This window comes from Euprymna scolopes, chromosome 5, assembly GCF_053919585.1.
Source record: "Euprymna scolopes isolate OS-2025 chromosome 5, ASM5391958v1, whole genome shotgun sequence".
Lineage (NCBI taxonomy): Eukaryota > Metazoa > Mollusca > Cephalopoda > Sepiida > Sepiolidae > Euprymna > Euprymna scolopes.
Window position 1 is genome coordinate 2,638,638 of NC_136486.1, and position 24,971 is coordinate 2,663,608.

General features: G+C 34.1%; 1 protein-coding gene across 1 annotated transcript in view; it reads right to left on the bottom strand.

Moving 5' to 3' along the window:
* The window catches only part of LOC145277076 (potassium voltage-gated channel protein Shaw-like), a 147,892-nt gene extending 124,885 nt beyond the window's left edge, over positions 1-23,007 (bottom strand). Inside the window, exon 1 of the mRNA XM_080128740.1 lies at positions 22,513-23,007. Within this exon, the coding sequence (XP_079984866.1) occupies positions 22,513-22,848 (336 nt within the window). The 5' untranslated portion in view covers positions 22,849-23,007. The remainder of the gene's footprint in view (positions 1-22,512) is intronic.
* Between the last annotated feature and the right edge of the window lie 1,964 nt (positions 23,008-24,971).

Consider the following 24,971-nt stretch of genomic DNA (forward strand, 5'->3'; position numbering starts at 1 on the left):
TCCGCATGGCAAACCTTTTTCGATGCTAGATGTTGTAGCTGGAAATTGTAATTCAGTAGGATCGTACCCCAGCGCAGCAATCTATTTGCGGTGTATACAGGCAATCCTTTTTTTGATCCGTAGATTGTGACTAATGGTTTATGGTCGGTTTCAAGTATGAAATGTCTACCATATAAATATCGGTGGAACTTAGTCACTGCAAAGATTATACTCAACGCTTCTTTTTCAATCTGTGAATACGCCTTCTCTGCTGGAAGCAGCGTTCTCGAAGCGTGAGCTATCGGCTTTCTAGATCCATTAGGCATGATATGTTGAATGCATGCTCCTATGCACTAGGAACTAGCGTCACTAGCGATGACTATATTTAATTTTGTATCATAGTGAGTTAGAAATAATTCAGATGTTAGTGCGCTCTTTATTTTGTCAAAAGCGGTTTGACATTCTTGCGTCCAGTTCCAAGGTGTGTCCTTTTTTTAGCAGCTCATTTAAGGGAGCTCGCAAATTATGCATCCCTTCAATAAAAGATTGGTAATAATTTGCGAGTCCTAGGAAACTCTGCAAGGTTGCTACGTTATTATGTGTTGGCATGTTTTTTTTATTGCCGCAGGTCTTTCTGGGTCTGGACGTCGCCCATGTTTATTCATTATATGTCCAAGATACTTAATTTCGCTCATACAAAAGTCGCATTTATTTTCTTTTACTTTAAACCCGAATTCTTGTATTCGAGTGAATACTTGTTTTAAATGCTCCTTATGTTCTTCTAGGGATTTGCTCCTGATAACAATGTCGTCCAGGTATGCACATGCGCACTCAATACCACTTAGCATGGTGTCCATCGCTTGCTGAAAGATGGCAGGCGCTACTTTGATGCCAAAGGGCAACCGATTGTATTTGTACAATCCCTTATGCGTGTTGATGCATAGTATTTTTGAGCAATTTTCCTCGACCGGTATTTGTTAATACGCGTCGCTCAAGTCTATCTTGGAGAAGATATTACCACCATTCAACTTTGTGAATATTTCCTCTGGGCTTGGTAGAGGGTAATGGTAATCTTGTAATATGTGTTTAGACCTGTCGAAAAGTCTGCGCACACTCTGATTTCATCATTCTTTTTCTTTACGTATACGGTGGGGGCTGCCCACTCGCTGTGTTCTATTTTTGATAGTATTCCTGTCTGTTCCAATCTGTCTAATTCTTTATTAATCTTTTCCAACCCAGCGAACGGAACGTTTCGCTTTTTTCTAAAAATTGGGCTGGTGTTTTCTTTAAGTTCAAACGAGGCCTTAAATTTATTGCAACGACCTAATTTAGTCATGAATACTTTACGGAATAATTTTTTTAAGTCCTCTTTTATATTTTCTGTTGTTGGAGTAGTACATTCTATTTTTTTACAGAATGTATTAATTGGCTTATCCCAGAGTCCAAATTTCTCAATCAAATCTATTCCAAACAGATTTTCGCTATTTTTCAATACGAACATTTTTAATTTCTTCGTAATCCCTTTTAATTCTATCGGAAGGATAACTTCTCCTTCAAATTTTATCTCACCACCAGTTACCGTCCGAGCTGATTTACTTGTTTTCATCATGGTTGGTTTACCCAACTTTTTCGATGTATTCAAGTTTATTATAGAAATATCGGATCCTGAATCCAGTTGTAATTTTATTAGCGTTTTAAATATTTCCACTTTTATGTATTTTCAGCGATTTTTGTCTAATTTTTCCTTTGATTTGATTTGCTGTACTCTCTTTCTAGTGAAATCTTTATATCTGCAACAATCGCTTTTGTGTCCGACTTTCTTACAAATGTAGCCTTTTTTCTTCTTATAAGCGCAATCTGATTCCCAATGTCTTTCTGCGCATCTCTTACAGTTATATCTAGGGAGAGACTTTTTATATTCTTTCCTATAATTATAATTATTATATTTGGAATATCTCGTTCCATTTTGACTGCTTTTATTTGTATAGTTCTTGGTTGGTGTGTATTGTTTTCTAACCTTTCTTACATATGCCACTCCGGATTCTTCTATCTTTTTTAATCCTTTTTTAATGTAATGGCCCTTTCACAATCCTCTGCTAATTTCTGAAGTGTTAAATCTTGCTCAGATTCCACTTAGGCAACACTCGTCTGCGTATTTCTGCATTTTTCGTGGAAACTAACCCTTGTGCGAAGATTAGGCATTTGAAATCTTCTACTGTTAGTTCCGCTAGCTTAAAATTATCACAGTGTTTATTGACAACTGATGCCTATGTCAAATGTCAAATAATCTTGGTTGTCCATCTTCCTTAGATTCACACACAACCATCTTTTATGAAAAAGATATATATTCGGATGAAATAATGTTTTAGTAATTTTACAGCTTCCATGAAATCTAATTCCGTAGTTTTTTTAGGTAATATATAATCTACGAATTTACTGTATTCTGCTACACCCAACTTTCTGAGTAAGAGGCTCACTTTATGGCTATTTGCCAACTTTTGCAGTCCAGTTGAAAGACATTCTCGTATCTTGTATAGTATGTTTCAAAAGTCTTTTCTTCCTCCGGCACATAATTAAATGTGTCCATACTATTAAAAATAGTTGTATGGGAGAAATTAGCACTGTCGACATTTTCTCGATTATTCTTTAGTAGTTCCAGTGTTTTAGCAAAACGTTCATTCTGCCTTTCTTCATGTTCAAATTGTAATTTTTTCTGCCTTTCTTCTTGTTCCAGTTCCCATTTCAATAATTTCTCATCTCTTCGTTCATCTCGCTCGGCTTGTGCCTGTTGTTGCGTCTGCAAAAATTGCATTAACATTCTAGATAAATCTTCCATTTTTTTAGTGTATTCTAAAATATAAAATGGCTTGTGTTACAACAAAAATTGCGCAGAGTTCCTGTTTTCAATAAATAATAATCTCGCTGCTCGAATAACATTTTCTCACTTCACTAGCGAGTCAAGCTCATCCAACCCCAAAATAAAAAAAAAACTTAGGCTTTTACTGAAACCACCAATACGATTGACTTTTCGGTTTTAGGCACTTCCTAATAAGTAACAGCAGAACTTAAGTATAACTCTTTCCACAAAAAAAAAAAAAAATTTCCAACTCGAGTCACAATTGAAAAAAATAAGATGTATGGACTACATTTAATTCTTTCTTTTGTTTTTTTCCTCTTACGTGACGTTTTACTGTCTTATATCCGTTATCCCGTGACAACTTCAGTTTAAAAAAAAATTCTTTCCTTGATTTTAGTTTAACTGTGGTATTTTTTAATACTGAAGAGATGAAAAAAAAATTTGGTTTACCAAAAAGTCTTTAGTTGATGTTTTGCTAACAGAGAACAGCAATTAGGAAATCCACTGGTGAACTTTTTTTCCGTATGTTACTTTCTTGTACGTTTGCTCTTCGTAATTTAGTAATATGAATCTGTTTGTTGTTTTACAACAAAACAAAAATTCACTTTTACAGTTTTTTTCAAGATGGATTCCAAGAGAAACGGCGTAAATTGTCGCTTTTGCAACGTTCGAGTTTTTTCCCGCCTTTTTTTTCTTTGAGACTGCAATTAGGGGTTTTGGTTTGTCTTTTTTTCCGACTAGTATTTTAGTAAATAAAATACTATTAATCGAGGTTACTTTTTTTTTTTTTTAACCTGAATGCAGTTTTTGTTCTTGGAACTTGAGAAACAACTGTTTCTTTCTTTTAGTGTTGTACTTCCGCGAGGAAAATATTTTACCGCTTTCCAATGTTCGCTGAATTACTAATTTTTTCCGCTTGAGTCGAACTTCTCTTTAGCGTGAAATCCGTTTTTATGACTATTTCGATCGTCAAAACTTGTATTCCTTAGAAAGGTCAACCGTTGCGTTGTACTTTTTTTTAGTGAATTCTTTCCATTTCTTTGTCAAACTGTTATATTTGACGTCCATCCTCGTCGCCAACTGTTATGTTTGACGTTCATCTTCGTCGCCAACTGTTATGTTTGCAGGTTGAACCAAATAACGTATAAGGCATGAAAACTCAACAAACAAAGGTAGATCAATAAGAAGTGTATTAGGAAAAGTATATTTACAGTATATTTACATAATGGTTGTCAAGTAAGAGAGTCTTGGCTGGAGAACATATCTGCTCTCGGCTCGGCCTTCGGTGGCTTCTGGTTAACACATACTCAGACTAACCGAGTCTTGCTATTTATATGTAATATTATCCACATATGTAAATGAGTGGGTTCCACCACAACAAATAGAATCTTCGGATTCATACAATATAATGATGAGTAGAACGAAGAGAACAATGAAAATGTATTCTTTGAAAAAGTGAATACAGTTAAAAGTTTCACAAAAAAATGTTAGTAAATGATTTTATTCATATAATAATAATAATAATAATAATAATAATAATAATAATAATAATAATAATCTATATATCTCTAAAAGTGGTAATGTGTGTGAGGACACTTCTCAATCTATATACTCGACGAATTTTTGATTTACAGACTTGAAATTTGGTATATAGACTATTCAAAGATGTGGAAGTTTTTAATCGGTTTCATCCGAATGATTCGCTGCTAAGGGATCCAAAATGAAAAAAATGGTACTTGGGGATCATCGAAATTTTATGTTTGTCAACTGTTTAACGACTGCGCATGCACAGTCATGAAGCATGACAGTTTTCTTATGTTAAGAATAAGTAGGCTTTAAAACACTTTTCAAAGAACGTGGCAGGCTTGTATAATGGTTATCGTACTTGATTCACTGTCTTTAGGCTTTAGTTTTGATCTCAGTTTGAGTATTTTTTACTCATAAGACGCAAACTGTTTAGAAATAATATACAACTCACATGCACGTCTCAATTTCTTTCCGTTTTTTTATTTCATTATTTTTTAAAGGAATTTAACGTTACGTTTAATACTTACGGTATTTCTGTTTATAATAAATAAGAATTCTGCACTAATTAAAATATAATATTTATGCGTGTTTTACGATCAGGCAACCTTGGGTGGCTTGCTAGTATATCTTATAATTCACCGCTTTACAAGTAATAAAAACTAATTTATTGTTCATTTCAAAATTTAAGGCTTTATTGGCAATACTTGCGTACAATTGTTTTGATGGAATATAGGTATATAATAAACCTTAATTATACCAATCGCTGATGAGTTGTTGTTATAATTATAATAAAGAACTATCATATACCTATACAATGTAATATAGTCGCATCACATTTTCGGGCGTGGTGAGACGTCACGAGCTCAAATAAGAAATAAGATTGGAAAGAGGAGAGGAGAAATAAGAAAGAAAGAGGATTTTTATTGAATTTAAATAAATTACAAGTATAAATACATTTATAAAAACTAAAAGATTCATCTGCCTTACTTTTAATGCTAGGTTTATTTATGGTGTCTTTTAAATTCAATAAAAATCCTCCTAAATTTGCTGAGGAGGAGACCATGCTTACCAAAAAAACTATATATAATTGTTCTACATAACTTCATGTATACCACAATAAAAAGCACGGATTTCCGAAACGATCGTACAGATAATTGATTTTGTTGTTGTTCCTTCTTATGAAACTGATTTTTAATTTGATTAAAATTTGATTTTTAAATTTTAAAATGTTTTTTTAAATTTTTAAATTATTAATCACATTACTTAATATTGAATTAGCTCTAGGACATTTAACTATCGAGCTTATTATATATCTAAATTACAACGAGCACTTTCTATTTCCTGTATTTTAATTAAACTAGTAATTTCACTGTTACATTAAAATACACTTAGCTCTTTAGACTATTGTTCTAATCTCCTTTAAATTATTAGCTCCCTATAACAGGTTGAGTTTATATACGTAATTGTAGATATGTTTCATAAGAAGGACTTGCAATTATCAACTAAATGCATCCCCATACCCCGTAAAGACACCTTTATAACCAGCTTAATTACAAGTATAAATACATTTATAAAAACTAAAAGATTCATCTGCCTTACTTTTAATGCTAGGTTTATTTATGGTGTCTTTTAAATTCAATAAAAATCCTCCTAAATTTGCTGATGAGGAGACCATGCTTACCAAAAAAACTATATATAATTGTTCTACTTAACTTCATGTATACCACAATAAAAAGCACGGATTTCCGAAACGATCGTACAGATAATTGATTTTGTTGTTGTTCCTTCTTATGAAACTGATTTTTAATTTGATTAAAATTTGATTTTTAAATTTTAAATTTTTTTTTAAATTTTTAAATTATAAATCACATTACTTAATATATATATATATATATATATATATATATATATATATATATATATATATATAGGATAAAATATAAAAATAATTTAAAACTGTAATTACATTTATTATTCGACAGAATATTCCAAAAATAATTTTCAAAGTTTGCTAATTTTTTTTTTACACGGTGGTCACCACTTATTAAGGCCCGGAAGCCACTCAGGGATAGGGGTTATTGCAAGTACAGTACGTTAGTGTGGAGATTTGATGAAGTGTTTACTTAAGGGGGCGGTTCATTAGGAATTTGTTTACGTTGGACTTGAAGACATCCAGGTTGTAGTCAGGTGGGAAGCAGGTGCAGTTCTAAGAAAGAAGTTTTGTTCATGGAATCCACGTTTTGATTTAGGCACAGATAAAGAGTAGGGGAAAATTTTCACAGTGGATTCAGTTAGACGGGTGTTTCTCGTGAAAGATTGGCGAGGAGGGACCAGAGATTGGAGTTCAGACAGAGCATCTGCCATGGAAATAACGATAAAACAAGGATAGGCTCGCAATGTCTCTTCTGTGGGAGAGAGGTTGCAGGCTAGAGAAAAGGGCATCCCCCACTAAGCCACGAAGTCTATTTTGTACTCTATCAAGGCAGGATAGGCTGTTTTTAGCAGCTCCTGCCCAGATGTGGCAGCAGTACTCCATCCTTGGACGTAATTGGCTTTTATATAGATAGAGAATTGCATCAGTAGTGAGATATATTCTGGAGCGGTAGAAGGATCCCACCATCTTTCCAACGACCTTGGCAACAGATTTGATGTACGTGTTCCATTTAGGATCAGGAGTAAAGAACAAATCCAGAAGGTTGTCAAAACACGGGGCTTCTCCTAGACGAGAGCCATCCATTTCAATTGATGCCAGATGGGGATCATAGCGTTTATGATGTAAAGACAGGAGTTTGGTTTTAAATGCATTAAAGGTAACCAGTCACGTCTTCCCCCACTGAACCACGCGCTCGAGATCAGAGGAGAGATAATCAGAGAGAACTTTGTCATTTACAGCCTTTGATGTGATCCGTAGATGGTCGTGTCATCAGCATAGATGTCAACGAATGATTTAAGTATGTATTTAGGGAGGTCATTGATGTAGATCAGGAATTTCTTATTATCCTGTAATTAGAAAAATAGCAAGCGTGTCATTCTTTGAAACTGCGCGGAATAAGGAATTTAAAAAAATTGTTTTGGAGTATTCTGTCGAATAATCAACTTAAATGTAAATTTTAATTCACAGTTTTAAATAATTTTATTTTCCCCTATAATAAGCTCTACTTTCTCTTGCGTCTCTATTGAGCTTTTTTATTTAGTTGGGTTTAATTCATTAATATATAAATACTAATATTTATATTAAATTGATGTTTACCTCTCATTATATTGGGTAAACATTTATTTTCTGCTGTATTGATTGTTTATATATATATATATATATATATATATATATATATATATATATATATATATATATATATATATATATAGGATAAAATATAAAAATAATTTAAAACTGTAATTACATTTATTATTCGACAGAATATTCCAAAAATAATTTTCAAAGTTTGCTAATTTTTTTTTTACACGGTGGTCACCACTTATTAAGGCCCGGAAGCCACTCAGGGATAGGGGTTATTGCAAGTACAGTACGTTAGTGTGGAGATTTGATGAAGTGTTTACTTAAGGGGGCGGTTCATTAGGAATTTGTTTACGTTGGACTTGAAGACATCCAGGTTGTAGTCAGGTGGGAAGCAGGTGCAGTTCTAAGAAAGAAGTTTTGTTCATGGAATCCACGTTTTGATTTAGGCACAGATAAAGAGTAGGGGAAAATTTTCACAGTGGATTCAGTTAGACGGGTGTTTCTCGTGAAAGATTGGCGAGGAGGGACCAGAGATTGGAGTTCAGACAGAGCATCTGCCATGGAAATAACGATAAAACAAGGATAGGCTCGCAATGTCTCTTCTGTGGGAGAGAGGTTGCAGGCTAGAGAAAAGGGCATCCCCCACTAAGCCACGAAGTCTATTTTGTACTCTATCAAGGCAGGATAGGCTGTTTTTAGCAGCTCCTGCCCAGATGTGGCAGCAGTACTCCATCCTTGGACGTAATTGGCTTTTATATAGATAGAGAATTGCATCAGTAGTGAGATATATTCTGGAGCGGTAGAAGGATCCCACCATCTTTCCAACGACCTTGGCAACAGATTTGATGTACGTGTTCCATTTAGGATCAGGAGTAAAGAACAAATCCAGAAGGTTGTCAAAACACGGGGCTTCTCCTAGACGAGAGCCATCCATTTCAATTGATGCCAGATGGGGATCATAGCGTTTATGATGTAAAGACAGGAGTTTGGTTTTAAATGCATTAAAGGTAACCAGTCACGTCTTCCCCCACTGAACCACGCGCTCGAGATCAGAGGAGAGATAATCAGAGAGAACTTTGTCATTTACAGCCTTTGATGTGATCCGTAGATGGTCGTGTCATCAGCATAGATGTCAACGAATGATTTAAGTATGTATTTAGGGAGGTCATTGATGTAGATCAGGAATTTCTTATTATCCTGTAATTAGAAAAATAGCAAGCGTGTCATTCTTTGAAACTGCGCGGAATAAGGAATTTAAAAAAATTGTTTTGGAGTATTCTGTCGAATAATCAACTTAAATGTAAATTTTAATTCACAGTTTTAAATAATTTTATTTTCCCCTATAATAAGCTCTACTTTCTCTTGCGTCTCTATTGAGCTTTTTTATTTAGTTGGGTTTAATTCATTAATATATAAATACTAATATTTATATTAAATTGATGTTTACCTCTCATTATATTGGGTAAACATTTATTTTCTGCTGTATTGATTGTTTATATATATATATATATATATATATATATATATATATATATATATATATATATATATTTGAAAAACATTTTAGGGGGGGGGACAGAATTTAATAATGGCTAAATACAGACCGATCAACATGGTTATTAAAAAATAAAAAATGAAATAAAGGTTAGCTAACTAGGGTTCGTTCCTCGCTCGAGGAAAATACGATTAAAAAAAAAGTCATGAATATGGCGGAGGGGGAAAAAGCGAAAAGTAAACTAAATTAAGTTCTAAAAGATTTTCTTTTTGCAAAGAGAAAGTCTCAAAGACTTAATAAAAATAAATTCTAGAATTTTTAAATGAAACATGTACCATCAAAGATTCGTTATACAAAATGTTCCCCCTCGGATGTTCTGAGTAATACTATGATTTTTCAATTTATGAGCACCTTATAAATAACCATGTGCGTGCCACGAATTTCAGTGCTGACATGTTTACGATCTTGAGTAAGTCGTACTCGCCCTTTCATTTAAAAATTCTAAGAAGTATTTTTATTTAGTTTTTTCTTTCTGCTATTGCTTTAGATATGTGTTCATTCGTTTCCCCCTTGTGTATGTTATAGAGCGTGGTGTCATCAACAAATATACCCATCTCAGAAACAATTTTATCAAAGAAGGTTATTTATGAATATTAGGAATAATAATAGTCCAAGAATCGACCCCTGAAACGGCAAAAGAAATAAAGCCAAAGAAATAATAGAACAACACATAAATAAAAAACTGAAACCATATAATAGTAAATACACTCACCCGGAAAAAAATGTAGTGTTGGCCTCAACTGGAATCACACAAAATAGTCATAAAAAGTCCAGGAGATACGAAAGAGCGAGGCGAGAACGCACTGACTAAACCTCCACTGAATATGTTCGAAGATAACTGGGACATTGGGAAGGCGTATTGCCACACAAATTATAACGGAGGCCAATGCTCATGGCCAACGAGAAATCAATGGTAAACGGCTGTTGGATAACGCAAATTTATTACCAAAAGTTACTGAAGGAGGCGAAGAGTAATACTCTAAGGAACACCACAAGCTGTTGGCAGAGAGAAATCTTTCATGATTGCCTGTGTGAAAACTTCTCGGGAGTACCAGCAATAATTATAATAAGTTATAAATGAAAAATAAACTATTGATACAATTCTGTGATTATCGATATGTATAAATTGTAGCTTTTATATTTAATTTTTGCAGTAAAAACTAGAATTTTCAAAACAAAAATTTATCATTTAAACAAGGAATATCTGTGGGAGTTGAAAACTCTCAGCCTTACTCGATTGTCGCCCTTTAACTCAGAAGAGCGACCTAGCTACGTCACTTCCTGTTTCTCATATTTCACCCTCTTTTCTGCTGAACGCTCGACCAGTCAAGATGTGACAAACACCGCTCCGGTGGGGCCATGAGCCACCACCGCGTTCCTGACTAGCCAGTCAACCGCAAGTAACGTTACTCATCTCTCAATGAACTCTTATTCTTCCTATCACTTCCTATCACTCTTTCCTGTATATTTATGCAAATAAAGTGCATTTGTTTCGTTGATATATAACGGTATATTTTCGTCTTCATTATGCGACCTTTTGTCTTTTCGATTCCTCTACCATTGAATACATTCACCATTATATACACATGGGGACGGGATCGTCTATCGCACTGCAGACCGTCCTGTCCCCAACATATATAACATTTAAAGTTCTTTCCTTAATCCATGGATTTTCGATATAAGACTGATCACGTCAGAAGAATGTCTTTAGCAAAATATTTATTATGGATAGACATAATTTTGCTTTTTAGCACATACATAGAAAATAAATGAAAGATTATTACAATAATTCTGATTTATATTATAGCTTCATAATTTATGTATTATACATATGACATTTTCAACCTACCAATTATCGGTTTATCAATTTATTCGTTTTATCTTTAAAGTGTCTGTAGGTATTTAAAATCTTTAAAGTGTCTGTAGGTATTTAATTATTATAGTAAAAAAATAATTATGACAGCCCCTTTAAGAAATTCGTTTCTTATCGTTGAGCACTTTCAGTTGAATTAAAGTCGGTTAAATTTAGCTCTTATGCGTAGATCATCGTATAACGCTTAGATCACTGTCTGACTGACGTAAAAAACATTTAAAATTAAAATGTTTAAATTCAACGCTATTTCACGCAGTTAATGGTAGTCGAAGGGATACGGTCTTTGCTAATCGACCCAGAGATATCTCGTGTTGCCGAGTTCGAATCGTTCGACTGCTGTTAATCGTGACACCCTGTGCTGAAGATTCCCGAAAGGATGAGACACTAGTGTCTGTAGGTATTTAATTATTATAGTAAAAAATTATATATATACATATATGTATATATATATGAGTGTAATTATAGGCGGAGCATAATTTGTTTCCATCATTTTGGATGGAGCAAGTACAATAGTATTTTAACAAAGCACTACTCATATTGTAAACGCACGATAGATTCCATAACGAGAGAAGCTTAAATCTACTAGACATTATCTTTGAGTGTCTAATGCCTCTCTGTACAAGGGCTTGTTAGGTCAACCTGACATAAGGGTACTTTTACCTACATGTAAATCCTGACTAAATATTCCAAATTACAAAGTATTTGCAGCCCAAATAAGCTCTTTTCTGCATAGATAACGCACCCTGGCTTTTACGATGAATGCTTTAGCTTCTTCAAATGATGTTACATCACGTGACAGCACGAAGCTGGATAAAAATACAGACAATTACTACTCCTCCAAACTTGATTATTCTCGTCTTAGAATTCAGTAAGACAAAGAAATCACAAGAGAGACATCCTATAAACCATTTAAATGTAAACACCCAGTATATATATAGTTATAATCCCATTTGAAGAAGATTAAAGTTGAGCCCTATTTAGTGAATTGAGAATAAAGCGGTCAATTAGCATCCATGCACCATTCCAAATTTCTTGTTTGTTGGAATACTCGTAGTAATTTAAAAAAATGCTCGTATTTATAACTCAATTATCGTCAGTATAATTTACTTAACAAATACGGCGTTACGTGATATGCTTCAACTGAGTATAAAACGATTTTTTTTTCAACTTATCACGTGACACCATGCTGTATGACGATGTTCATTGAATATGACTTTTAATATCCGGTACAAAGAAAATACTAATTACTTATTTACAATCGATAGTATTCAGCCAATATTTGTGTATTTGGCGTGAGGAGAGTTAGGCAAATGTGTTTTCGGGCTAATTAAAGCTAAACTAAGTATGTACTTAGTTGTGACAGGCCAACGGAAATAATATTTAAAACTTAAGCGTTACAAAATTCGTGAAATAGTATTTAAAACTTAAGCATTACACAATTCGTGAAATGTTATTTAAAACTTAAGCGTTACACAATTCGTGAAATGGTATTTAAAACTTAAGCGTTACACAATTCGTGAAATGTTATTTAAAACTTAAGCGTTACACAATTCGTGAAATGTTATTTAAAACTTAAGCGTTACACAATTCGTGAAATGGTATTTAAAACTTAAGCGTTACACAATTCGTGAAATGTTATTTAAAGCTTGAGCATAACAGACAAAAAAGGTATACTTTGTTTTTCTCTTCTTACATCAAAGATGGGGTTAGTTTTGCAATCAATACGGAATTGGTTTTAAAACCAACAAACCTATAGAGATACTTAATATTCATCACAACTTGTATCCTGGAAATTAATATGACAGCCAGTCTGCAACACTGGCTTCCGGAAATAATAAATAAATAAATAAATAAATAAAACAGATAAATATTAGGGACATTAATACCTACCACTTTATACGACACATTATGTTGGTAACACGTATTATAACTGAAAATTATTGAAAATGTCCTCTAATATTGTCATTACTCATTTATATGCTAACTCGTGTCCACAGTGTTTCCTACGAACCGCATTGATATAGCCTTCAAACAAAACTCCTTTCACACTATGTGCAATGCTTAAAAGCAAACTACAACATCCTCCTCACCAATAGAAACGTTTACAAATGTTATTTGTAAACGTTTCTATACGTCTACAAAGTCTATGTATTATTATTGATAAATATTTATTTTTCTTTTTTTTTTACTTTACTTCAGTCGAAGTTCTCAGAAATTAAGAGACCCCTTCCTGGAGCTAATACCTGATTTCTATGTGAAATACAAAGATATTTCATTAAATTTATTTACCTCTGTAACACTCAATTAGTAAAGAAGTTAAGAACATAAATTTTCTTTCCCCGATTGACCATCTAAATATTTTATAGTTTATCTTTTGGTCTTACTGGCATTAATTTTCTCTGGTGGAGTATCAAGTTTCGTGCGGTTACTTGAGGTAACATCACTTGGAGAAGATGCAGCATTCCTCGTAAAAGCCATTGTTTGCTAGCCATATCAGAAGATCTTATTTGGACCGCGAATACTATGTGATTTTGAATATTTAGTTAGGGTTTATCTCCATCATCAAGACTCCTACAGTGCCTCCACGTTGGTCACATATGGTAACTGGGTACCTTGCGGACCCAAGCTAAACTTGAAGGAGATCTCGGAGTAGTAGGGGACCCTAGAGGTAGTGGGTTATGGCCCATGTGTGGACATGCTCTGACACACTACCACCCCTACCCACTGTCTTATGGGTGCGCTTGGTTGGGCGAAGACTAGGGGAACCAGCCCCAAAATCAAACACCACTGCCTTGTGGGCCTTATCACAGCAAAAGGCTAAGAGATGGGAACTCTGACTTCAAATTCTATTGCTGCCTTGCAGGTTTCCTTGGAGATGAGCATTGGAGGTTCACAGGGTGTCTGTCTGATGCGCAACAGATACTGCACCTAAACTGCGCAAGCAAGTTTGGAGCTAAGGTGGAAAATCATGTGGTGATGGAGTGAGACTACCCCAACACCGAGGGATAAAGCACTGAGGCCCCAACTAGTCATCGTCAAGACTGACGGACTGAATGATGATGATGATGATGATGATGATGATGATGATGATGATGATGATGATGATGATGATGATGATGATCTGTAGGGAAAAGCATTTTCATGCCAGATTGTCGTGTAGAGAGAGACCTTAGACACTCGAAGATAGAGTCTTGTAGACATTCAAGTCATATATCTTAGGAAATATTCCTTCAAGTATATAGATTAACACTATCAATATGTCATCCTGACATATTGATAGTTATTATGTTATTACCTTCGCGGAAAATACCGGCTACTCTTTCTGATCATTGACAATGATAATTGTTATTGTTTAGATAGAAAAATGTTATCGACTCGAAAAGTTATATTTAAAAAGAAATATTTACATTAAATACTTTTTCAAGAATGTAACTTAATGGATGAAATGACATTCTTATAGTTCACTACCGATGTTGAAACATAAAGAAAATACGTGACGAAAGTAGATCATCCGATTTGTTCCTTGGTTACGTGGAGTTGATAACGTAATGAATTTTAGGAAGTTAAGTCAGTCTGTAACGATGAGTTGGCAAAGAGGGGTTGATGATTAAGATTTAGAACTGAAGACAAACGTATCTTTTTCAATGGGTAATCATCAGAAAATAAAGGCTGTTAATACAAGAAAGGTTTCTGCTGTAAAAATCTTCATATTGCAGGTTTTTTTTTCAAAGGATCCGACAACGCAAGATCAACCAGATAGAAGAAATGTTTCTTAATTCTTCGATGTATGCCCTATAAATTGTATCCTTTTATTGTTTTTATATGTGAACATCATGAGTCGCATCTTCCGCTTGTTGCACATTGCGAACCCACGTGACTTATTTTTCGCCATTCTTTCCGATCCAGGAAAGTTGGTTGATGGGCACTCAACTGCTGAGAGATGTCCAATCAAAAACATGTTCTCTCCACCTTCTCCTTGGCTTTCCTCTGCTTTTCTTTCTTCAAAGTAACGTTGGCCATGTCAAACGATCAACCACTGGCCTTAAACTAGCCAGTTGTTGATCGTTTTACATGGCTAAAAAGTTTAAGGGTTTTACTTTTGATTTTATCAAATAGATGGATGGGGAAGTAGTTTTAGGGAGAGTGGATATTTTGTTTTTCTCGATCAGGCGATGTCACGTAATGTAATGCATGACGTGATTTTGAAACCCTCAATTCGATTAGTTAGTCGTTTAGTTCATGTGATACAATCAAGGCCATATAAAACTACTGGGGGACATAAATTAAATAAACTTTTACTTTAACAGTTATCGACACTCTTTTTATTTTAGAATGATGCTATGTTTTTGGAAATCCGCTCAACCCAGCCCGATTCTGTGTTTCAATGTCGTATCGCGAGGATCCAAGTTATGACAACAGGACCATTGCCAGCACCCTCAGAATGCATCGTTAGATTTTCACAAATAACAGGGACGTGAGCAGGGTGATGAAAACAAAGTTTCCGGCCGTGGTTATGGTCTTTGGTGTGGTTTCAAGTGAGAGTCACATAATGCCATCTCACATCCCCTGAGGTACTCCCGTATTATTGTTATGCTGCTTGGATGAATGCCCATCAATAACAGCCTGGATTGTCTTATTATTTAAAAAGGATCTAATTAAATTTAGTATTCGTCCAGTTATACCATATGATTTGATTTTCATGAACAGCTCTTGATGCCAAATTTTGTCAAAGGCCTTGGATATATCAAGGGCTACAGCCCTGTCTTCGTCTCTTCGTTCACATGTGGTTAACAGAAAACATATGCTTTTTCTCCTCCATGTACACCATGTCTGTTCAAGTCCATTCGCCGCCACAGGGTTTTTTCAAACATCTGTTTTCTTTCCACTGCGATGTCTGGAGCTCGCCCGATGGCACATGGTCGTCTAACCCGTGTTTTGTTCACAGTTCGGATTGCATCTTATTTTAAAAGTTATTCTTGCACTCACACATGGTTTTGTTTTTCTATCCACTTTTTTCTTCTCTTCCTCCGCTGTGACGTCACCTCACGCCACGATTTGGTCATTTACATATGTGTCTTGCCGATGCTGTTACATATGTCTCAGCGGCTCTGTTTTCCTGTGAACTGAACCTGCTACCTCAACTGTTCTACATCTACATAAGCCATCGTATCATTCTCATAAAATTACTCATTATGCAACACATGTCCTCAATCTTTATACATTATAAATTAGTTAATGAATCCTAACAAAAAGAAAAGAAAAGAAAATCAACGATTTCTTTCCATACTTTATTATCAATCACAAAGGATAAGTTGAATTCCGTTACGTCGTTACACCTAAAATTAAAATTGAAACGTGTTTTATTATTTTGTAAATAATTTCGTTTGTATTGTTTTCTAGTAAATATAAGATTGAGATTTAAATTATTTTTTTTTTACTCACGTTCACTCCCCAGAAGTCATATCATTACTTAAACCCAAGAGCTACTATTTGGGATACATAGCTAAGAAAGATTAACAAGATGTTGGTCTACGTTACATCTAAACTTCTACATATCAGTACAATCAGGGAAGCAGGAAGTAGGAAAGGAATTCCAAAGTCTAGCTGTTCTATGGAAGAAGCTATTAGAGTAGATAGCTTTTTAGCATTTAGAGATCTCAGCAGTGAAGGGGTGTGATTGTGCTGCTAATCAGGTTTATCGGGAATATGTACATCGAGGGAGCACAAATGTAATGACTTCATCAGAGCATATTCCATTAAAATACTTGTAAAATAAGCACAAGGATGCAACATCGTGGTGATGGGACAGGGTTTGGAGATTAGTTGACAAGGTAGAGACCTATTAGATTAGAGATACGTTTTGGACCCTCTCCAAGAGGGAGAGACTAGTGGTAGATGCACCAGCCAAAATGTGGCAACAATACTCCATGCATGGGCAAACGGTGGCTTTGTAGAGATACAGGATACTCTCAGATGTGAGTAGTTTTCTAGCATGATAGAGGGGATTAGCATCGTTTAAACTGTACGGAATCATCGAAAGAGAATATGGTACGGAATAGTATTATCAAAAGAGAATATGGTGCCTCTATATAAAGTATTTATTTCCCCCAACAGTGAGAAAAGTTCTACAAAGGTCGGAAAGTGAGATTGAAAAGTCAGCGCTTCCGAGAGGGAACACTCTTACTCTACAAGCTGCCTGGGCAGCTTCGTCGGCATTCTCCAGTAGAGGCGCATCAGGCTATTAACAATAAACTAATTTCTTCTTAAAGAGCCTGGGAGAGTGGATCTCCTAGAACTGTATAGGATAAGCTTCATACCGCAATCAAGAGGGAAAAGGCCATTTCAAGAATGGTCTAAACCTGTTGATTTTGAGGCAGAGGGGAAAATCCCTAAGGACTAATCGAAAGTTATATTATTTCGATTATTCAAACTATTATTCTCATCTTGAAAGATGTTTTCACATCGTTTCTGCCGATGTAACCTTCGAACTTCTTCGGGTGCGTCCTGTTGGGTTCGGAAATCTGTAAAAAATTTTAAATAGAATTTAATATTTTATATACAGGGGTAGGTTGCTCTCATTCTGTCAACCATGATTCGGTAAAAGTATTAAGTAATTCGTAATTGTACTTTTAGTACTGCCTGTACTGAGGATTGAACCATTGATCACCAGGTAGCTGTCATTAATAAGGGAGGATATTTATAGAAAAGAACAATACAAACAATCACAGGGCGATTATTTTAACGGTGATGCTTCCCATTCTTTTTTTTTTTTAATTTCCTGTGACGATAATATAACGCTGCACCCTTTCTTACAGCTTGTGCTAACGACCAAATCACGCGGATGATATCGTAACACGCGAGAACTGGGAGAGACCGCAAAATGCACAGCGGTCATTAATCATTATCTGCAAAGAAATAAACAGACTAACGAGACGTTTTTATCTTGGAAGTAGATTTGCTTTTTTTATCGATTGTTTATTAATCAGTGCTATCTGCAAGGACCTGGCTCTGAAATGACAAGTCGACTTTATCGGTAGAATCAGAAGGAGCTGCTGATGAAGGAAATTAAACCAGTCGACCATTGTTTATGAGTTATTTATCTCTGCATTTATCAATTGATTATAGTCACACGCACACACATACACACATATACACACATACACACATACAGGAATAGATGTACGCATAGATACACGTCGATGTGCAACCATATAAGGAATTAAAAGCTGATTAAACATCTGTCAAATAAAAATCCTTTTCAGGTTAAATGGCTCCAGAAGAGCTTAAAGAATGTTCGTTTTAAAATTGGGATCAAGAAATTGAAAGCTGATTAAACATAAGTGGGATGTAAAAGATTAGGACGCAATAAAATTAACAAACATGAAATTGCACCGAGAGGAAACGTTAGAGAGATTATTTCGAAATTGGGAACAAAAATGAAAATGGATTATACATCGTTCCAGTGAAAAACCCGGATGTTGAATAGCGTTTTTCATCTTTTTTGTAAGACATTCGTGTTCTTTTTGTTTTTGTGAATTCACGTTGGGACAATGTGGTAATAAAAAAATTACAGAATTAATTTTTTAAAAATTTTCTTTCCCTTTCGTTCACAGAAAATAATTTTTTAAAAGCTGCTAATAGCAAGCCCTACGTGAGGATATCATTCCCGTGAAAAATCCAGGTTATGCGGGTGCTGAATAATTGGAGATTAGTGTTTCTTTTATTTGAGGGAGGGGACATATTGAAAGTTATATAATTTCGATTATTTATCTTGAAGGTTATTCTCACAACGTTTCGACCGATATAACCACCGAACTTCTACAGGTGCTTCTTAAATATATATATATATATATATACTGTGAAAGCAAAATCAAGACTTCAAAAAGGGTGTTGATGGCAGCAAAAAGTGTATTTCATTTTACGTTACAATTGTTTCCATGTCCAATCGAACAATTTCAAGCATTATATCGTTTGAAAATTTCCAAAACCAGCATTTCTTCAGACTTTATGAATAAACACACTTTTGACAATAGAGCATTTTTTGAAGAGAAAGAAAAAAAAGAAAAATTCCCTTAATGGGAAAAGCATGTGAGAAACATTTACCGTTGTTATAGATACGGAAAAGCCCATTTAAATATTAATATATCGCCTAATTTTCGTTTCCTTATTTAAGAACAGAGTCATGAGAAGTTTTCACAGAAAACCCTAAGTCATTTAAAAAAATTTGTTTATATTGGTACATGAAAATTTACTGAATAAGACGAACTCAGTATATTACATGTAAATCTCTCTCTCTCTCTCTCTCTCTATCTCTCCCCCTCTCTCTCTCTCTCTCTCTGTATATATATATATATATATATATATATATATATATATATATATATATATATATATATATAAGCGAGATAAGACACTGATAGAATTCAGATGAAAAATCCTGATAGATATTACTTGAAGTAATACTTTCAAGGAGATCCTAGCCAAAAAGGAAAAGCTCAATATTTAAGAATAGAGCAATATATGTTTCGTGGTTTAATTTTAAATTCTGAAAAATCAACATATATTCGATTTCAGAATTTATTGCTTGACAAAAGGAATATATATATATATATATATATATATATATATATATATATATATATATATAATATTATCCACAACCACTCAACAAACTAATTTCAATAATTGTGCTGAAAAGCAAAATAGCGTCCATTTGCAGCTGAACATTTTGCTAACTGCATTTCATTTCCTCTGATGATATGAGCCATTGTTGAAAATCCATGGATTAAGGAAATTAAAATAACCCCTTCTATATATTCCTTTTGTCAAGTAATAAATTCTTAAATCGAAGAATATATGTTGTTTTTTTCAGAATTTAAAATTGAACCACGAAACTTTATATATATATATATATATATATATATATATATATATATATATATATATATATATATATATATACGAGCAAACAGTTAATAAAACATGTTAATAAATTTCTGCCTTTGGATTATTTTGGACCATCTTCCAATTACGGGATTTCCTTGTATTTTACTTGTTCAAATGGAAATTCAATTAACTTTCTTGAAGTTATATATTTGAATTTTACCGTCACTGAATTATTTATCTTCCACCAGACTATCCCTTCATGTGTAATCACCTTTTTCTTCACCATATTCACTCTGCTTCACTTTTTTTGTTTTCAAGTAAGATTTTGACTTACTTGTTGTTTCATCAAATACTTTTGTATGCAAAATCCGATCCTGCATTTTCCTAATTCCTACCCTCTGATGAGAAGGAAAGTATTTCTTCGAAACTCCGTGGATTAAGGACTATCCACTTATCAAGTGTTTCCTTTTCAGATTAAACATGTTTTTAACTCTTTTTTCAAAGTGTTTTTTAACATGTTTTATTTACTGTTTACTCGTATTATAAGCTCTTTCTCCTATTTGGTTTTATCGAGCTTTTACATCTGGCTGAGATAACTTTATAAATATTAATTCTTTAATATTCATATTATATTATACTTTAATTTTACCATCTTGGATTATTTTGGTAAATTTAATTGTAATCTTTATTTTATTATATATATATATATATATATATATATATATATATATATATATATATATATATATATATATATGAAAAAATAAGATTGGAAAATGAAGACACAAAAACAATATATTGGCGAATATAGAATGATTCATTTATTTAATAAATGGTGATAAAATAGGATCACCACCCATCCACCGATATACCTCCCATTGAGTCTTAAAACATAAACTACCTACAATATTTAACACTATGATAGAAACTCTATACACATTTACCTTATATAATACGCTTTTCCTTTATCTTAGAATTCGATTTAAATTCCCCAACCAACACTTTCTTAGAACTGCACGCCCGTGGAACTCTGTTCCGTCTGCCTGCTTCCCACCTGACTACAACTTGGATGCCTTCAAGTCCAACATTAACAAATTCTTAATGAACCGCCCCCTTAAGTAAACATTTCATCAAATCTCCACACTAACGTAATGTACTTGCAATAACCCTTATCCCTGAGTGGCTTCCGGGCCTTGATAAGTGGTGACTATTGTGTAAAAAAAAACAAAAAAACATCAATATTTCCATTTATTTATTTCGTTCCTGATGAATCCCACGCTAGGCGTCGCATCCCAATTATGTTACTTAGCATCTTCTCTACTCTTCTCTGATTAGAAGCATTAGGCTTCGAAATGTCTTGGCATAAAGAGTCCCCCAACTAAATGTTTGTATACGTTTATTAAATAAATGAACCATTCTATATTTACCAATATATACTTTTGTGACTTCACTTTTCAATTTTATTGTTTCTTATATTTGAATTGATATACAATATTACTATTTTGGATGTAAGGTGTCCTTGCGTTTGGTATATACTACGAGACCTGCTTTTCCGTCTTTCCGCAAGGATAGTTTGCCTTACATCCAAAGTAGTAATATTGTATATCAATTCAAATGTCAGTGCGATGCTGGTTATGTTGGGCGAACATCCTTGCACCTTTTGACTCGTGTAAACCAGCATGTTCCATTGAAGATCAAACAAGGGAGGATGGGGTCTGGTGGTCTCCCTCCTTCTGCAGCCTTGGACTCTGCTATTGGCCAGCATTTGGTTGACAACCCGTGCTGTCCCGATAGATATAAAATAGATTGGTTCGAGGTGCTACATAGAGCGGACTCCAAAAAACATTTAAAGATTTTGGAGTCTGTCTCTATCGCGGTGCGTCAACCTTCTTTGTGCCGGCAAAAAGAAACATCAAACGCATTGTTTCTCTTTGGGGAACTTTGAATCTTTTCTCCCGCTCCCCCCCCCCTCCCTCGTTGTGCCAATATTTTAATCGTTTTTAAACTTTAATAAATTTATTTTAGTAACCCCGTACTTTTGGCACATTTAATAAGTTCCCCATTAGAACTCTTTATTTTTCGACACAATATTATTTTGTTTGCTATCGATTTTCTCCTGACGAGATGATAACCGAAAGAGCTCTCGAGAAACTTCCGCCTATTATTTTTAAAAGTTTAATAAAACTTTCGTCAGATTGATAAGAAAAGGGAAAATGACCATCTTTATGCCATGGCATTTCAAAGCTAAATACGCAGGGCTTACTATGAGCAGCTTATTTTGTTATTATTTTTTGTGAACGACAAGGAAGGAAACGCAAAAAAATATTCATTCGTATGAGTTTCAAACTTTTAGGTAAACGGCCGTGAATGCCAAATGTCTGGGAACCGCTGTCTTGATGAAACAATCGCTGACCACTAGACGAGATGACCACGATTACACCACATGGCGAAAATGAAAAGAATACAATAATGCATAAAATTACTTTTATTTTTGCTGATTGCTCATCGATAAAAACAATACATACTTTTAGTATCACATACAGTTGTAAAAATCTAAATACCCCCCCTCTTCACAAAAAAAGACATATTTTACTTACGGCATTGATGACATTTCCGCATATATTGTGGTCTGCGTGTAATTGTTCAGTCCGATAGAAATGTAAGATGGCGATGAAAACGCCCGGATGTCTGTCAAAGAAATACTCCTGGTTCTGCACGCTCCATGCCTCGTCCAATTCTTGGAGGTGCGCTAGCTGCGCGAGCCTTGTCCCTGGTTGGCGTGATAACGTGCTGGCTAAAGTTTCAAATATTATTCCACCAACATTTAATTTGATTCGTTTATCCCTGTCTAGGTTTGTCATACCGGATATGGTTGTCGTGGTTTTAGGATCACAAGACCCTGTAAAGGGACTAATCAGTTTATTGTCGGTCATATACGGGCATTAACACTTTAAGCTGTGCGAATACAAAGGGTTAAATTAATAAAAATAAAAAGAAATAAAGAAAAAAGAAAAGATGGCTGCCTCTTTTTTCGAAGTTTTTACATTCCGGAAGTTGATGTTTTGCTAAGAGTGTTTAACAGTTTCAACCAGTCTCCCTTTCGTTTTCTCCTGATGAAAAGAATAACTGAAAAATATAAAACAAGAGAAAAACATTTAATGATTCTTCATTCTATGTAGATTTGATACTTTCATCATCGTTTGCAAAATTCCAACAAACGCCAAATTTATATTTAGAAAACTGTTCTATTCTAGGATGTTATACTGACAACATTTCAGCCGATGTAAATTTCGACTTTCCTTAAGTGTGTCTTGTCGAACTCGAGAATCTATGTCGAGCTCGGGAATCTGTACGGAATTTGGAACAGAACCCTTTATTTAATCCATGGGGGTAACTTGCTCTTTAATTCCGTTAACCATGACTGAAGTTTTAAATAATTTGTGATTGAATTTTTAGTATTGCCCGTACTGAGGATTGAACCATCAATCGCCAGAAGATTTTCACTTAAAACTGACCAAACTTAACACTTTTATCCGTTGAGTCACGGGTGATTACGGACAACTGAAGAAAAAGTCAAAGGTTACATCGGCGTAACCGTTTTGAAAATAACACCCAAGATGAGAACAATAGTCCGAATAATCTAAATATAACACATTATCAATCCTCATCTAAAAAAGAAAAGAAAACGAAACATTAAACATCAGAATGTAAGTTAAATGAATGCTTTAATAAACCGAGTTTTCGATTGTTTTAGTGGACTTTTTAAAACTATATAAATTAAATATAGTCCGATTATTAAGCATCAAGTTAACATGCCAACTACGCTTATATGTCTTATTGGTACTTGACAAATATTGTTTGTTGTTGTTTAGTGGTTATAAACCAGCAATACAAAATAGTGTCAATACGTTTTTTTTTGTTTTTTGGTTTTTTGAGATGATGATTGATGATTTTTTTTGTATTATGTGGAATCTTCGGGCTATTATTCTCATCTTGAGTGTCATTTTCACAACGTTTCGGTCGATGTAGCATCCGAACTTCTTCAGGTATATCTTCTCGAATTCAGAAATCTTTCTGTCGAACTCGGGAATCTGCACGGAATTTCGAACGGAACCCTTTATTTCCTCCGCGGAATTAGCATGCTCTCGTTCCGTCAGTCATCGCTGGGTAAAAGTATTAAGTAATTCATAATTGTATTTTCAAATATCGCTCGCACTGAAGATTGAACCTTCAACCTCTAGAAGAGTCCAATTTTTACAACTGAATTTTACCGAGAATCCACTCCACTACGCTACGGGTCTTTGCAACCAGTTATGACTGACAAAAAAATAGCATGCTACCTCCGTGGGTTGAATAAAGGATACCATTCGAAATCTCACGCATATTCTTGAGATCGATAAAAAGATTCCCGAATTCGACAAGATAAACCTGAAAGAGGTCGGAGGTTTCATCGGCTGAAACGTTGTGAAAAGTCCAATGTAAACAAGTTCTTGTTGAGCCGTCCCCTTAAATAATCAAAGTGTATCCAATTTTCACCACTAACGATAATTACGCTGTTCTGTCTAGTCACATCTTTACAAAATTCATAATGATGGGTTAATTACTTTCGTAAAAATATATAAATATATCAACATATCTAACTTTAAATAAATATATTGATTTGTTCTCAATCAAACGATTAATAATCTTTTATATTGTTTTCTTTTCTCCACATTTTCGTGGATATATATATAGTTAGTAATTTATATATATATATATATATATATATATATATATATATATATATATATATATATATAGTAAGTTATAAAATGTATATGGCGATTAAGCTATACTGAATATTCCGCGTTTCATCCACTCTAGGATTCTTCAGGCTTAGGCGCATAAGCCTGAAGAATCCTAGAGTGGATGAAACGCGGAATATTCAGTGTAGCTTAATCGCCATATACATTTTATAACTTACTAACTAGCTCTACCTACGTATTGAGCACTTTTGAAGTAAATACTTAAAGTTTACGCATAAATCTATACTTTCGCATATTTTATGTGAGTAAAT